At 43.8% G+C, this 16,806-nt stretch overlaps 1 protein-coding gene across 2 annotated transcripts in view; it reads right to left on the reverse strand.

The window, feature by feature from the left end:
- The window catches only part of LOC109866991 (inositol 1,4,5-trisphosphate receptor type 2), a 151,913-nt gene that overhangs the window by 108,902 nt on the left and 26,205 nt on the right, over positions 1-16,806 (reverse strand). For both annotated transcript variants that reach the window (XM_031801972.1, XM_031801973.1), the window contains exons 7-24: positions 16,297-16,380; positions 15,845-15,991; positions 15,349-15,444; positions 13,885-13,938; positions 11,931-12,082; positions 11,459-11,558; positions 11,093-11,253; positions 10,427-10,568; positions 9,720-9,878; positions 9,048-9,220; positions 8,393-8,512; positions 7,880-8,062; positions 7,387-7,638; positions 6,908-7,055; positions 5,776-5,923; positions 5,206-5,402; positions 4,698-4,821; positions 1,075-1,126 (exon numbers count right to left, since the gene is read on the reverse strand). In XM_031801972.1, the coding sequence (XP_031657832.1) occupies positions 1,075-1,126; positions 4,698-4,821; positions 5,206-5,402; positions 5,776-5,923; positions 6,908-7,055; positions 7,387-7,638; positions 7,880-8,062; positions 8,393-8,512; positions 9,048-9,220; positions 9,720-9,878; positions 10,427-10,568; positions 11,093-11,253; positions 11,459-11,558; positions 11,931-12,082; positions 13,885-13,938; positions 15,349-15,444; positions 15,845-15,991; positions 16,297-16,380 (2,492 nt within the window). The remainder of the gene's footprint in view (positions 1-1,074; positions 1,127-4,697; positions 4,822-5,205; positions 5,403-5,775; positions 5,924-6,907; positions 7,056-7,386; positions 7,639-7,879; positions 8,063-8,392; positions 8,513-9,047; positions 9,221-9,719; positions 9,879-10,426; positions 10,569-11,092; positions 11,254-11,458; positions 11,559-11,930; positions 12,083-13,884; positions 13,939-15,348; positions 15,445-15,844; positions 15,992-16,296; positions 16,381-16,806) is intronic.

Below are 16,806 nucleotides of genomic sequence, written 5' to 3' on the forward strand. Positions count from 1 at the left end.
AGTTACTGAAACTGTGTCCATTTAAAACCACTGATTTGTTATCCAACTGATCTTGTGGCCTTTCATCCTGTGAACTCCATTAATTGTGACTCGCAGCTATATTTTTTCATTCATTTTCGCATTGATTAGAAATATCCCACTTCACCTGCTAGGCAACATATAGAGCTACTGACCGTAGTGCAGCTTTGATTGCCCAACAATAACAAGCTACATATGTGAAACGTGTGCAGGCTACCGGTATAACTTTATGGGACGCACCTCGTAAAAACTACATCCAAGAGTTTATTTATTTTTCTACCCAATTTCGTGACTACGATCTTGTCTCAACTCTGCAAGTCCCCAATGTGCTCGGGAGAGGCATGCATCCTCCAAAACATGACCCGCCAAGCATTCAACTGACGACAAAAGTCAGAATGCAGGTGCCCGGACCGCCACAAGGAGTCGCTAGAGCACGATGTGCCAAGTAAAGCCCCCCTGGCCAAACCCTCCCCTAACCCGGGCAACGCTTGTCCACCATATGGGACTCCCGGTCACGGCCGGTTGTGACACAGCCTGGGATCGAACCCGAGGCTGTAGTGACACCGCAACACTTCGATGCAGTGCCTTAGACCGCTACGCCACTTGGGAGGCCCAAGAGTTTCTGGTTTTATTAAATTAAGAATGGCAATTGTCATGTGTTATTTCATAGTTTTGAGGTCTTCACTATTATTCTACAATCTAGAAAATATAACAAATAAAGACAAACCTTGGAATGAGTAAGTGTGTCCAAACCTTGACTGGTTCTGTACTTGTATGTAGCAATGTCACATGAAAACTTTATTTAATTCAGACAAATCCTTTTCATTGTGAAAATAGGCCTATATTTATTTATATATTTTGAATGAATAGTCTCGCAAGTAATCGAATAATAACGTCAGTTCAGATATTCAATTAACCGTGCCCATCCATCCATATGGCACACAGAGACATATAGGCATACATACGGCACTCTTCTCTGAACTATGGGATGCACCAGTGCGCCCCATTCGTCACACACATGCATGCATACATAAACACAACACACAGTTTACTTACCTTCCAGCAAACATGGTCTCTGCTTTGGCTGCAATCTCATCTATGTCTGGATCTGAAATTGAACAAAATAATGTGAATCACTGAACCCAATTATAGAAAGTCCAAATAAGCCAATTCCAGAAAGTAATTAGTGCCTGTGACAGCACAGCTCAAACAACTGATTACAACAGTAGTCAACAAACCAGCAGGATTCCCTTAGGCATTGACTGACACACTCTAGATTCTCCCAGCCTGGTCCCATTGCAACCAGGCCTCTACATCGTGACCACCCCTGAATGCCCATCCGATAGCCGCAGCCCGCTAGCTGTCTAGAGCATATTGGACTGTTAGCTGTATAGATCCATCGGCCAATTTCTTGGGCCACTATACCCATTTTGCCAATTGGACTTAGGAACCCTACTAATCCATCACGACTGGTCTATCGATGTCACCGCACGTGGAGGTCAAAACAAACTTTCCTCCATCGAGATGTCCCTCTAAGGCCCTTCTGCTAGCTTGCTTGCCCCGGTATGCTAGCTTGCTAACCCTGGCCTGCCTAGCTGTCTGAATCGCTGTGTCTCCAGCCAGCCCAACCACTCACTGGACCCCTATTTACCACCCGGCTATGCATGCCTCTCCCTAATATCAATATGCCTTGTCCATTACGGTCCTGGGTAGTGATTACTGTCTTATTTCACTGTAGAGCCTCTAGCCCTGCTCAATATGCCTTAAACTACCATTTAGTTCCACCTCCCACATATGCGGTGACATCACCTGGTTTAAATGTCTCCAGAGACAATCTCTCTCATCATTACTCAATGCCTAGGTTTACCTCCAATGTACTCACATCCTACCATACCTCTGTCTGTACATTATGCCTTGAATCTATTCTCTCACACCCAGAAACCTGCTCCTTTTACTCTCTGCTCTGAACGCACTAAACGACCAGTCCTGATAGTCTTTAGCCATACCCTCATCCTACTCCTACTCTGTTCCTCTGGTGATGTAGAGGTTAATCCAGGCCATGCAGTGCCTAGCTCCACTCCTACTCCTCAGGTGCTCTCATTTGTTGACTTCTGTAACAGTAAAAGCCTTGGTTTCATGCATGTTAACATTAGAAGCCTCCTCCCTAAGTTTGTTTTATTCACTGCTTTAGCACACTCTGCCAACCCGGATGTCCTAGCCGTGTCTGAAACCTGGCTTAGGAAGTCCACCAAAAACCCTGAAATGTTCATCCCTAACTATAACATTTTCCAACAAGATACAACTGCCAAAGGGGGCGGTGTTGCAATCTACTGCAGAGATAGCCTGCAGAGTTCTGTCTTACTATCCAGGTTTGTACCCAAACAATTCTAACTTCTACTTTTAAAAATCTATCTTTCCAGAAACAAATCTGGAAAGTTCTGGGACACTAAAGTCCATGGAGAATAAGAGCAAGAAACCTCCCAGCTGCCCCCTGCACTGAGGCTAGGAAACACTGTTACAACCAATAAAATCCACTATAATTGAGAGCATTTTTCTACAGCTGGCCATGCTTTCCACCTGGCTACCCCTACCCTCGTCAATAGCCCTGCGCTCCCCACAGCAACTCGCCCATACCTCCCCCCAAAATCAAATAGCTGATGTTCTGAAAGAGCTGCAAAATCTGGACCCATACAAATCAGCCGGGCTAGACAATCTGGGCCCTCTCTTTATAATATGATCTGCCGAAATTGTTGCAACCCCTATTACTAGCCTGTTCAACCTCTCTTTCGTCTGAGATTCCCATAGATTAGAAAGCTGCCGCGGTCATCCGCCTCTTCAAAGGGGGGGACACTCTTGACCCAAACTGCTACAGACCTATATCTATTCTACCCTGCCTTTCTAAGGTCTTCGAAAGCCAAGTTAACAGATTACCAACCATTTCGAATCTCACCGTACCTTCTCCGCTATGCAATCTGGTTTCCGAGCTGGTCATGGGTGCACCTCAGCCACACTCAAGGTCCTAAACGATATCATAACCGCCATCGATAAGAGACATAACTGTGCAGCTGTATTCATCGACCTGGCCAAGGCTTTCGACTCTGTCAATCACAACATTCTTATTGGCAGAGTCAACCGTCTTGGTTTCTCAAATGACTGCCTCGCCTGGTTCACCAACTACTACTCAGATAGAGTTCAGTATGTGATATCGGAGTGCCTGTTGTCCGGACCTCTGGCAGTCTCTATAGGGGTGCCACAGGGTTCAATTCTCAGGCCGACTCTCTTCTCTGTATACACCAATGATGTCGCTCTTGCTGCTGGCGATTCTTTGATCCACCTCTACACAGATGACAATTCTGTATACTTCTGGCCCTTCTTTGGACACTGTTAACTAACCTCCAGATGAGCTTCAATGCCATGCAACTCTCCTTCCGTGGCCTCCAACTGCTCTTAAATGCAAGTAAAACTAAATGCATGCTCTTCAACCGATCTCTGCCCGCACCTGCCCGCCCGTCCAACATCATTACTCTGGACGGTTCGGACTTAGAATATGTGGACAACTATAAATACCTAAGTGTCTGGTTAGACTGTAAACTCTCCTTCCAGACTCACATTAAACATCTCCAATCCAAAATTAAATATAGAAACGGCTTCCTATTTCGCATCAAAGCATTGTTCACTCATGCTGCAAAACATACCCTCGTAAAACTGACCATCCTACCGATCCTCGACTTTGGCGATGTCATTTACAAAATAGCCTCCAACACTCTACTCAACAAATTGGACGCAGTCTATCACAGTGCCATCCGTTTTGACACCAAAGCCCCATATAGTACCCGCCACTGCGACCTGTACGCTCTCGTTGGCTGGCCCTCGCTTCATACTCATCACCAAACCCACTGGCTCCAGGTCATCTACAAGTCTCTGCTAGGTAAAGCCCCGCCTTATCTCAGCTCATTGGTCACCATAGCAGCACGCGCTCCAGCAGGTGTATCTCACTGGTCACTCCCAAAATCAATGCTTCCTTTGGCCGCCTCTCCTTCCAGTTCTCTGCTGCCAATGACTGGATCGAACTGCAAAAATCACTAAAGCTGGAGATTTGCAAATAAATGCATAAAATATCCTACAATGTGATTTTCTGGATTTTTTTTTCTAATTTAGTCTGTCATAGCTTAAGTGTACCTATGATGAAAATTACAGGCCTCTCTCATCTTTTTAAGTGGGAGAACTTGCACAATTGGTGGCTGACTAAATACTTTTTTCTCCCCACTGTAGCTCATCTGTAAATAGCCCATCCAATCTACCTCATCCCCATACTGTATTTATTTATCTTACTCCTTTGCACCCCAGTATCTCTACTTGCACATTCATCTTCTGCACATTCTACCATTCCAGTGTTTAATTGCTATATTGTAATAACTTCGCCACCATGGCCAATTTATTGCCTTACCTCTCTTATCCTACCTCATTTGCACATGCTATATATTGATTTTTCTACTGTATGTTTGTTTATTGCTTTGCTTTATCTTGGCCAGGTCGCAGTTGCAAATGAGAACTTGTTCTCAACTACCCTACCTGGTTAAATAAAGGTGAAATAAAAATAATAAAAATAGGAGTTGGCAAGACAGTACAACAGATCTGAGACCAGGCCAAGATGTCCATATGTGACGGTAGAGTTTTACCTGACATGGAAGGGAATTCAGACACCGACATAGAGCTGTCTGGTAGATTCCTGTCCCCAAATTCTTTCTTATAGATGGATAGCAAGTAGGTGATCCTGTAGTCCAGCCGCACACTCAGGATGAACTGATGGGAGAACAAGATAGAAGGCGATAAATAAAGGGTCACAATGTCGAATACCTCAACTCCATATTCAAGCTAAAAGTGATAAATCAGAGACCTTAAAACAGTGGCTACCAAACTATGTTTAGAGATTGCTTGTAATCAACCACACAAAAAAAGTTTAGCAAGGATCTCATTTTATGACGCAATTCATGATTTCAAGAACAAGCGGTTGCGTTCCATTTCTCTACCCTTGACCCAGAAGTATACACACGATCACTTCCCCTTAAGCATTATAAAGCATTGGAGACCGGTGTAGAGAATCAGACCACAGCCAGCCTCAAGCCACTACTTTAGAACAGTTACAGGTAACTGGCCCTCCAGACCACATGGTGGCGCTCCACTCACCTGTAGGATCTCAATGATTTTGAGCTTGGTATCCATGACCATGACGTCCTCGTTGTCAGGCAGAAGGAAGGGCTGTATTCCGTGCTGGAGGGACGGGGGCGTGTCGGGGAGGTGGTGAGGCAGGACGTACCCTCTACTCAGCACCATCTGTGTCATCATCTCCCCCACGCCGTGGATGGTACGCAACACGTTGTTTCCTGGAGGACAGGGAGACCATGGAGGTATTCATTAGGAACCAAACATAAGGAAATGGACTGAAACAGAGAGGGACTACCTGGCTTTGTCCAATAAGGAACGCTAATATTCTGTTGCAAAACATTTGAAAACATTTTACACTGTGTGTCCTAATTAACACTACACAGAACATAAAAGCACTTTTGACTTCAGTAAGTATAATAAAGAGATGAGGAACAGAACCCATGTCTCTTGAAGTTTCAGATCTGGAAACTCATCTATCAATTAGCCTATATGCACTGTGTATGCTTAATAAACTTAGTAAACAAATACATTGTTTTGTGATTTAACAAAATGTTTGAATCAGTTAATTCATTCATTCTCTGTGTGACTCACCTGCCTCGGGACTCTTGCTGAGCTTGTCCATGTAGGTGAGTGGGTGCTGGACAAAGTCCAGTATGGCCAGGAGGGTACGTGTGAGACGCAGCAGCTCACTGAAGCTGTAGAAGCCAAAGTAGACCAGGTTACGGGCCAGATGTACCACCTACAAGACCAGAGAAGAGGGAAGGATTTCCCCAGAGGCCAGAGATAGACGCAACTTTAACATCAGAAAGTGATCGTGTCCGTTATTTTCTTTGTGTTGGGCGTGGGGGGGGGGGGGGTCACCACTGGGTGAGATGGGAAAATGATTGTTGTAAGGTTGTATTATTGTGTTTGTGATGTTATATTGTATGTATATTGTCTTGTGAAAATTGTAATAAAAATTGACCCGAAAAAAAAGAAAGTGAGCATGTCTATGTAATAGGGATTTGAATGTTTGTGCTCATTTCTGTGTTCTATTCATGTGCTGTTCTAATAACCAATTTCTGTGTTCATGCAAGTGACTGATTTAACGCATCCTCAATTATCAGTATCTGCAATTTGGCAGTACGCCCAGACCTTGTTGTAAGAATGAAAGATATCGCAGTTTCAAGGTCTCAGCTTAGAGAGAAGAAGCCTTGTGAGTTATTGGTCTGTCACATGTTATGAACCAGTATTGGTCAGTCACATGTTATGAACCAGTATTGGTCAGTCACATGTTATGAACCAGTATTGGTCAGTCACATGTTATGAACCAGTATTGGTCTGTCACATGTTATGAACCAGTATTGGTCAGTCACATGTTATGAACCAGTATTGGTCAGTCACATGTTATGAACCAGTATTGGTCGGTCACATGTTATGAACCAGTATTGGTCAGTCACATGTTATGAACCAGTATTGGTCAGTCACATGAATGAAACAAAACGTCAATGATTAATTATACTAAATCATGCAAATATAACTTGTCCATGTACTGCCCAGGCAGAGCTTCTGACTGACATGTGTACTATGGTGCACTGAGTTGGCTGGAACCTCTCCAGCGCACTGACAAACAATGATTCATTTAAGATTGACTTCGAGTGTCCCTGTGTAAGAATTTCCATGACATCTATATCCATAGTTTGGAATGGATAACAACCAATTACAAATAGTTGTGTGTTTTTACCTCCAGAGTCAATTCATTCTTCTCTTTATCTCCGAAGGGAAAGGGTTGGCTGACCACGTCTTTGAGGTATTCCTCTACAAACTCCATGGTGGGGGCAAACTTCCTCTTCATCTCCTCTCTGGAGGTGTCTCTGAACTCATACTCATACCTATGGAGACCGTTATTATATAGCACAGCAACTATGCAATCTCTACATGAGAAACTAATTAACAATGCAATTCAATCAGTTGTTTAAAGCTGTGAAATAGACCTTCAGCCTAGAAAATCTGACTGCAATGTTTCTCTATAGAAAATAAAGTGTTCTCGCTACCTAGATGCATGAAACATGCAGCAAACTGAAGATGCAATTCATCTGTGATAAATCTCTAACCAGAGGCTGTTTCCTTTCATGTGGTGTGCCAGTTACAGATACAGTATGCTATTGTCACATCCACAGATCCCAAAGCCACATAAACAACACCCCCTCAAACAACACTCACTCGTGGATGGTGATCTTGGAGGGGATCTCGGTCCAGAGGCGGGCGTAGCGCACAGCCACCACGGCCTCCTGGGGCTCGCGGTCCACGTGCATGTGCAGCATGAGGCGGCAGAAAGAGGCACGCAGGTTGTAGGGCAGGCAGTCGTCAAACATGCAGCGCAGGATCAGTTCCACGGGCAGCTGGCTGGACAACCGGTTGATGGCCAGGTACTGGCGGTCCAGACACATCTTGGCAAAAAGGTTGAGCTGGTATCTGGAGGGTGAATGGGGAAGGGGGAGAGGATATACACGGAAGACAGGTGTCATAGGTGTGTCATAGAAATATGACGTGAAATGTTTGGTAGTTGAGCTGAAGACACAAGGTGGACTGTTGCCTAACGGACCCGAAACTAAGTTGGACACTCATCATACATCAATAAATTGGCGAACCAATGTTTCGCCATACAGTCCAATAAAGACCCCCAGAACACCTTGCTGCAGCAGCTGTCTAGTACCTGTAGTAGGTGATGATGTCACTGTCCAGCTTGTGGTTGCCCTTGGCGTCCTGGGCCAGGTGGCGGATGGACTTGCCGTGCGGCTCCTTGTGGCTGTCGATCCAGTAGAGCCACACCTCCTCCTCCTCTGCGTCCTCCAGCAGCAAGGACGACTCCAGGGATGTCTCTGTGTTGGGGATTAGCCTGGGTGGGAGGAAAAGGAGGAGAAGGAGAGGGGGAGAAGGAAATGGAAGCATTCATTCTTCACTCTGGAGCTCAACCACACACCCACGTATACACTACCACACACAAGATCTGCTACTTCTCTTTGCATCTGCATACACCAGCTTAATGTCATTCACCCATGCGGTGCCTTCTTACACAGATATACCAGCTTATGTGATTGTGAATTTCTAGTGTATAGCACAGCCAGGTCAAACATCAGTCCCCAATATGAAAACCTGGCCACCAGTGTTAGGTAGATCGCACAGGCGTGTGTGTGTGTATGTATATATATATATGCGTGAGACTCACTTGGTCTGGATGAGGATGTCAGCATTGGCGGAGTTCAGCATGAATTTACAGATAAGCTCCTGTGTCACTGGAATGGCCGTCTTATTGGACACACACAGGTCTGACAGATAGTCCAGGAACCTGATTAGACAGAAGAGGACAACCAAACGGATTGGACTAAATATGCTCAAAGACGTTGACCCCAGTAGAGTGGCTTACCAATACCTAACAATCATAGGCAACACAAATATACTGTAATATACATAGGTTTTTTGTTTGTGTGGCACATTGTGCTTTATAGCCCCAGTGTGCATATCTATTTGTGGATCAAATGTGTGTGGGGGTGTGTCATATGCATGTTATAATTATGCAATAAAGCCCAAGGGTGCATGGTATACGGCCAATATATCACGGGTAAGGACTGTTCTTAGCAGGACGAAACGCAGAGTGCCTGGATACAGCCCTTAGCTGTGGTATATTGGCCATATACCCCCGAGGTGCCTTATTACTATTATAAACTGGTTACCAACATAATCAGAACAGTACAAATATATATTTTGTCATATTCGTGATATACGGTCTGATATACAACGGCTTTCAGGGATTGAACCATCCAGTTTATAATGTGTGTTAGGTATAGTATTCATTCCTCCTCCCTGCTCTGCTCTGTCCTGACCTGGGCTCTCGATTGCGACGCAGCAGTTTGACGAAGGTCTCAATCTCCTTGGCTGTGATGTGTTTCTCCAGCAGCTTGCGGTTGTTGTGGAGCAGAGCTGTAATTGTGTCCTCCGCCAGGATCTCATAACCGATCTGAGACTGCATGATGGAGAACTTCTTGGCTATGTACTCCTAGAGGGCAGAAGGAGACCAGTTAGTCGAAATGGATACCATTATAGGAATACATCTGGGTTGTGTATATGAACTTGAGATACTTCAACCAGCATACAATGGATCTACATCATTCCCAAACACGACTGCCTACATATAAGCTTATATTATAAACTGGGTGGTTCGAGCCCTGAATGCTGATTGGCTGACAGTCGTGGTATATCAGACCGTATACCACGGGTATGACAAAATATTTATTTTTGCTGCTCTAATGATGGTAACCAGTTTACAATAGCAATAAGGCACCTCGGGGGGGTTATGGTATATAGCCAGTATACCACAGCTAAAGGCTGTTCTTAGGCACGACGCATCGCCTGGACACAGCCCTTAGCTGTGATATATTGGCCATATACCACACCCCCTCCGGCTAATTGCTTAATTATATAACATACAGTTATTGATCATATTGACCAAGATAGAGTCAGGGTTGCGAGTTGGACAAAGCTACAGTGCTACTAGCCTGGTTCTTGCGGTAGTCCTGTTGGGAGTGGCGCAGCACCCGGTAGCACAGCTGCAGCATGTACTTAAAGGGAGCATAGCGCTGGTCCCCCAAGTCCTCCAGCTTCAGCATGGGACCCTCCCCCTGGTCTGTGAATGGAGCCTTCAGAATACCAAAAATCTGGAGAAAGCAGACAGCAGAAGAGATCAGAGACAGACAAAATTACTTGTTCATGATTCTGATTATTTTGTTGTCCGTATCATCCCTATTCACAGTAACTACCACTGCCAGCATCATTACTACTAACAATGCTATGACAATGCTATTAGCACAGCCTTAGGCAGAATTTACTTATAATTAATCCCTTCAATTACTGTGATCAGAGGGAGCCTGCTCTCTGCACTCTAATAAGTCACAGTGTAATGTGGAAGGAGACAGTGGAATTCACCTTCTAGCTTGGGTGGAATTCACGTTCTAGCTTGGGTGCCAGTCTGCTTCTGCGTTAGCCAATACGTCTATGAAGTCAAAATAAATCTGCACACTTGTAGCTCAATTTAACAGTGTTTGTAAGATACAAAAAGCTTCTCTGTCATCATTACCCAATATATTTGTTATGACAATGACAGACAGAACAGGAACTGGCCAAAGCAGAATCAGACTCAAGACCAAAGCTAGAGGATACTCCTTTAGGTGATATTCTGGGAGAGTGTGTGTATGAGTGAGCTGACCTGGGCTAGAATGTTCTGTTCCCTCATTAGTTTCTGCCTTTCCCTGTTGGGGTTGGAGATGACCACAGACAGCACGTCCTGACCGTTGTTGGGGACCTCGCACACAAAGAAGATCAGGTCCTCCAACAGCTTGGTCACAAACCTGGGAAACACGGGCCCGCAAAAGAACATTAGTTAATTACACAGAACACATTATCTGTCTGAGAGACAGTTATTGCAGACACAGAGATTCCAGAGAATGAGGAAATAAATACATGCAATAAAAATACTAATTGAAAACAGATTGAATTACATAGTATTGCACCAAATAAACAATGTAACCATGTTGGCTGTGTCACTAGGGGACATAATGTAGCTCCGATACGGACTCTATCACGATGTATTTTACTCAGGCGCATTTCAATTGCACTGCACTGTCGAACAACGTTACTGGCCGTCAAATCCTTGCTTTCTTTGTCCTGGTTTCCTCCATTTGACTGACTCTTAACTGACTTGCCTAGTTAAATAAAGGTAAAATAAAACATTTGGCTCCCTCGACAAATGCACTTTGAGAGAGGAGCAAGGAATTTTAAAAAACAAGTAAGGAGGAAGCAAGGATTTGCTGGCAAGCGACATTTCCAGACACAGCCAGGATGTCTTGGTTGTGTCAGCAGGACTGTGCTGTACCTCCTCTCATTCTGAGCAATGTTGCCATACTGCAGCTTCTTCACGGTCGACTCCAGGACCTTGTTGGCATCGTTGGCAAAGTCCAGGTCTCGGACCTCAAACAGGGGTACAGAGACAATAGCAAATGCCTCCTTGTCCTCCTTCGTAGGGCACGTGCCAATCTGTGGGAAGAGGGAATTCAGTATGAAATTAACGACTCATGTACTGTAGGCTTATAGACTCAACAACAATCCCTCCAAACACCAGAATCAAACCTGTCTAATAGTAACTTACAATGTTGAAAAGTTTTGGGGGAAAAGGTTGACTACATTGTGATAAGCACAATATCATAAGTGGAACTTAAACAGCAGGGGTGTAGTATTGGACCTTGAGCATGACGGGGCGCTCCTCCTCAGCGTCGATGGGGAAGTTGGTGCTGCTCACCCAGGTGTTGGTACATAGGTGTCTCAACCGTACGTACGAGTTCCTGAGGGAAGGCACAGTGTGTTTGCAGTGTGTTTTGAGTAGTGCTGAGCGATTAACTGAAATTAATTACTTGAATTGAAATCAATTACTTGAATTAAATTTAGTTTTTTTTTGTGAGCTCAATGCTCCTTGTCTCTAGAGAGAAATACTATCAAGCATGAGAAACATCAAATCAAGAACGAACTGTGGGATGTTGTACGGAGTTGTAGTTTTCAATAGGAAAATATTCAACCTAGTTCTAACCCACCTCTTTGCACTAGTTGTGTGTATATATTGTTTCTTAGGATGTTTTCGAGATCTCTTTTAAGAGTCCTTTAAAATGTATACAGTGTTTTAGATCTTTTTAAATGTGTTTTAGGGGCCATTGTCTGACCTGGGCACCAGACAGTCAGCCATCTGTAGCGTGGTGGCGTCCAGCTCAAACAGAGAAGCGATGTCGTTGCCATGGGGCACAGACACCAGGGTGCAGGCTATCTTCTCTGCAGCCTGACGCTTCCTCTTGGAGTACGCTGTATCTGTCTCCGTCTGCAGACACACAGCAGACACACAAAGATGGATACCAAAGTTCTTGCACCTAAAGCATTCTCAATGCTAATATCAATAAACCTGTGCCACAGATTCAAAGCGCTGTAAAAAAATAAAATAAAGATCTAATAAATTGTCAGCTTACATTATTACAATGAGATAGTGGATGAGGTTTGGATTGCACTGTGTGGATGCTGCAGACAGATAACAGGCCAGTCCTGGGAGGGTTAACCGCTGTGCTCTATGCATGTCAATGGGAAAGAGCTCCTCTGAGCCACCCCTGTGCCTTATCACCTCCTCTCGTCTGGGTGACTCACACCATCCAGCAGTACATAACAGCAGAGCAGACAGCACGTCTGTCTCCCCTCCTCTATCTCGCTCTCTCAAAGAGCACCCCCACACTCAGATGTTATATAAGGGGCCCACTGAGTGTCTGAGACGAGTTGGTGTTCTTGTGTGAGCGGACGCAGAATACCAATGCAGAAGGTCGGCAAGAGGAGGAAAGTCTGTATTGAAATAGAGTTTGTACATTGTCTACATTGGGTACAGGGGTTGGAAAAGAACAGAAAAACGGAAAATAAAATTTAAGGAACCGAAATGGAACCTGGAATTAAAGTGATCCATACTATACCAGAACAGGACAGTTATTTTAAAAGCGTGGGTATCGGTTAATAACAAAAAAGCGCTTATGCAAAGTCCTCACTCTGTCACTCAGAAACATATTCCAGTGTCTGCCTGCAAGTTAAAGATCTTTGCCAGTGTGTGAGCGCATGTTTAGGCAACCTGCCCCTTCCCCCCTTCGAATCATAGGCTACTGTACTGACGTTACATCCTAATTCAGAAGATAGGGAGAATACTTTTTATTGGATAGAGAAGAATGGATACCTTTCTTTAATGCTAGTTAAGGATACTATAGGCCTAGTTATCAAGTTTCACTTATTAACTACAAAAATAGCTAGCTCAAAGGAAATGTAAAAGTTCCTCCATAGAAACCACTCCTCCTAGGAATAATCCTGTGGACATAATTATATAATGCATATCATAACAAGATGGCCAGCGCTTCAAGCCTCCTCTTCAACCCTCTCTGGCTCTCTCACCATCTGCAAAATTTCAGTAGCATCTTGTGCCATGGACAGACAAGCGTAGCCTATCACGCCTGTAAACAACTAGCTTGCCTGCTCTATCCACACTGATTGGTGAAGTCATTTAATGAGCAAAAAAAAAGGTTAAAAAAGGAATGATATAAACCAATACTTTTTTTCTGCTCGGAACTGTAGAATGGAACAAAAAAACGGGGGTTCTGTTCAGAACGAAACGATTGGAAAATAATTTTGGTTCCAACCCCTGGTTGTGTATGTTGTGAGTATGTGTGCGCGTGCATGTGAGAGAGAGAGAGAGAAAGAGAGAGAGGAAAGAAGGGAAGAAAGAGTTTGCATGTGAGCGGATGAGTCTGTTCTTGCTAGTGAGTGTAAGAGAGGAAAAGGTATTGCGTAATAGGAGTTTGAGTGTGGTGGTGTGAGAGAACAGAGGGCCCAGCAGGAGGCCCGGGGTTTGACAGGTACACACTCCCTCTATGAATGCATAGAAACACACCCACAAAGTTGCTCTCTTAGCAGAAACAGAGGATGCACAGTTCCCTAAGCTTTTGATCTACCCTTTACGCAGTACTGTTAGTAAAATCTCATCTAAGAGACCGTGGTCATGCATTGTTAAACACCACACACACCAGAATACTCATAGATATTTCCACTGATTTCAACCATGTGGTATGAGGTCCAGACTAAAACCAGTGTTTCACTAACCTGATTCACCTCTGCTTTGGATGCCACACTTTCATCCCGGAAATCAGGGTTAATCTATAGAAAGACAGGTCAGTCAGTCAATCACTTTCTTCATCAACGGTAACATTTTCCTCACAGCCAACTATTCAGACCCCACACTCTTCCCAATATTGTCTGAGAAACTATTCTAGATGAACCGTTTGTTGATTGTGATTAAGTTGACAGATTTGATTCACTTTATTATCTACTTTGGGAAATTCTCCTTGCAGTGCTGCACCTGTACAGCACAATGAAGGAGATTAGAGAGAGAGGGCCATAATGGTGATGGGTCGCTTTGCGAACTAAGCTCTTTTTGAACAGATCTTTTTTATGAACTTAGGGAACCGAATCGCATCTGTGAAAGAGCTGTTCATTTCGCTCCTTGATTGGCATCCTGCTTTTGAGCTCAACGATTAAAAACATTCTCTGAAAATGTTTTGCAGTGATTTCGCAGTAATCTAATTTCATCAGGTAAAATGTATTTGAACTCACATTTCACATTCTGACATAATGGTAGGAAATGTGAAATGTATCAGTTTTTTTCCTAAGCACTACTGAACAATGAGCCGTTCAGGAACCAAATGAATGGCTCATTTTAGGTGAACGTAGCCAAACTATCCGGTTCACCATAAAGACTCGGAACACCCATCACTAGGCCATAGAAATGGGAACACTGCCATCTGCAGCACGTCTGGAACATCAACATCTGCTCACTACAAGCCTGATCGTAGATGTATAATGCACAGAAACAGTCTGTAGCTAGAGGCCTAGCCAAATCCCAACTCCTAGGACTATAGTTTTCATGCCATACATGAGTAATCAGTAGGGTTAGCTAAAGCACACAGTATTCAAAGAATCTCAGAGCTGATATAGGATCAGTGTTTACTTTTAGATCATAATTAATAGGATTATGTGGACAGGGAAGACCTGATTCTAGACCAGCACCCTTACAGCCTGACCACAGAGAGAGGACTGACATAAGAGACAGTACAGAGAGAGTAGTCTACACAGAAAGCTGCATTGTGGTCTGTTGGCATTTCTCTCCGTTTTATGTAAAGTAGGGATTAACCAACAGTGACAGGATGTTAACCGGAGTGGAAAACACCCACACATTGGCAATCAGTCAAGTCAGAAAACACTCAAACATGAGTTGGTAGCATTGGTAATTGCACATTTTAGTAAAAAATGTTCCATCATGTGATAAGATAAGTATTATCTTACATGGAATGTATTATATTGTGGGTTTTTGGAAATGTAAAAAGCTATGAAAGTGAACAACATCCTGTATTACTGTACAAGATTAGTCATTCATGGATAGAGTATTTAAATGAACGGTATTCAAATTGAGCAGCAGAGTCAAAACACAATGAAAAGACAACCGATAACCACGACAACCGTTTGACACACAGTCAAAGAGAGAGAAGAGGGGAGAAGGTAACAGCCTACCTCTGCAGCCAGGTAGTTTCCAGTGGCCAGGTGTTTGAAGCGAAACAGGCTGTTCCATTGGCCGGCACCCCCTCTGCAGGGGTCGTAGTGCACAACCTGACATAGAAACATTTAAAAACACACTGATCAACGAAGAAAGAGTTCTCAATATCACTCAGCTCCATTAATAACATCATAGTATGAGGTAATGTATTTGTTTACGAGGAAGACACTTGTTTAATCTCCCTCTGGGGAATTTCCTAATCAAAACAGGTTTTTCCACTAGTTCTACAAAATCATGAGCTAAAATCTGAGCAGAGAATGTGCTTCTAGCTCCGTCCCAATTCTAAGTATACACTTGTTCACTTGACTTTGTTCAAATTAAAGGCAAAGGACTGGTGTAAGAAATATGGTGGAAACTAACCCACACCAATACATGTGTGGGGAGGAGTGCACGGGTGAACACTGGGAGAACTGGGACGGAACCATATCAGTAGGCAAATAGTGCAGTAGGTACCTCTATTTCCCAGAGTGCTTTGGAGCTGGTGGCAGAGGTGGCAGACTGTCTTAGGGTGGTCCTGAGAAAGATGTGCTGCTGATTCCTGTATTCGTCACATGTCAAGAACTTCTCTTGTTCAGCGTGGAACAGACGCACCACATCACCCTGAGAGACAACAACATGGTTTAGCTGTTTGGGCTAAGAAACTAAATAAATACTTTAAAGTAACACTTGATTTGAGTTATCAACTGAACATAAATTCATATAATTTAATTATTAGAATCATGATGCCATAATAACTATTTGTGAAGCATTAAAAAAAAATACTTTAAAATGTGGATGTGACAGCATTATTTCTTTCACCTAAGACGGAGAGCCCCCCCATCAACAACATTTCCATACAACCCTCTGTCTGCACTGAAGGACATTAGGCGGACAGCATGTAGAAGAGGTAAGATAAAAACACTGACTCCTTTGAGGACGTCCTCTCTGTAGTCACTGAACTTCATGAACAGAGTGACCTTCCAGCTGGTGTTGCAGTTCACAGCGTTCACCTACAGAAAAACCAAGGAGAGGAGCAGAGAAGACCAACAGACTGTCATGACTATACCTGAATTATACACGTCTTTTCAGAGCCTAAGATGGTTAACCATTCCTGCAACAATGTCAGTTCTGCAACCATGAAGGTACTATTTTTATGGACAGCGATAGTCGAAAGGTAGACCGATAGAGAAAGACAGGTCAGAGGTGGCATTTGTAACCCCATCGCCAGGGGGTATGTATGGACTGTAGTCTGTCGCACTACCACTAGACAAGATTCTTAAGGATCTGAATACCTACTGCAACCTGGTAGGTTTCCAAAGCATGTTATGATATGGGTGCGTTAGCAAGTCGTTATGGTTAAAGGTTAGGATAAGGTTAGGCTATGGCATGCTAGCGAGTGGTTAGGGTAAGTTTACAGTAGGTTCAGGCATACTAGC

The sequence above is a fragment of the Oncorhynchus kisutch genome, linkage group LG22, assembly GCF_002021735.2.
Source record: "Oncorhynchus kisutch isolate 150728-3 linkage group LG22, Okis_V2, whole genome shotgun sequence".
NCBI classification, from domain to species: Eukaryota; Metazoa; Chordata; class Actinopteri; order Salmoniformes; family Salmonidae; genus Oncorhynchus; species Oncorhynchus kisutch.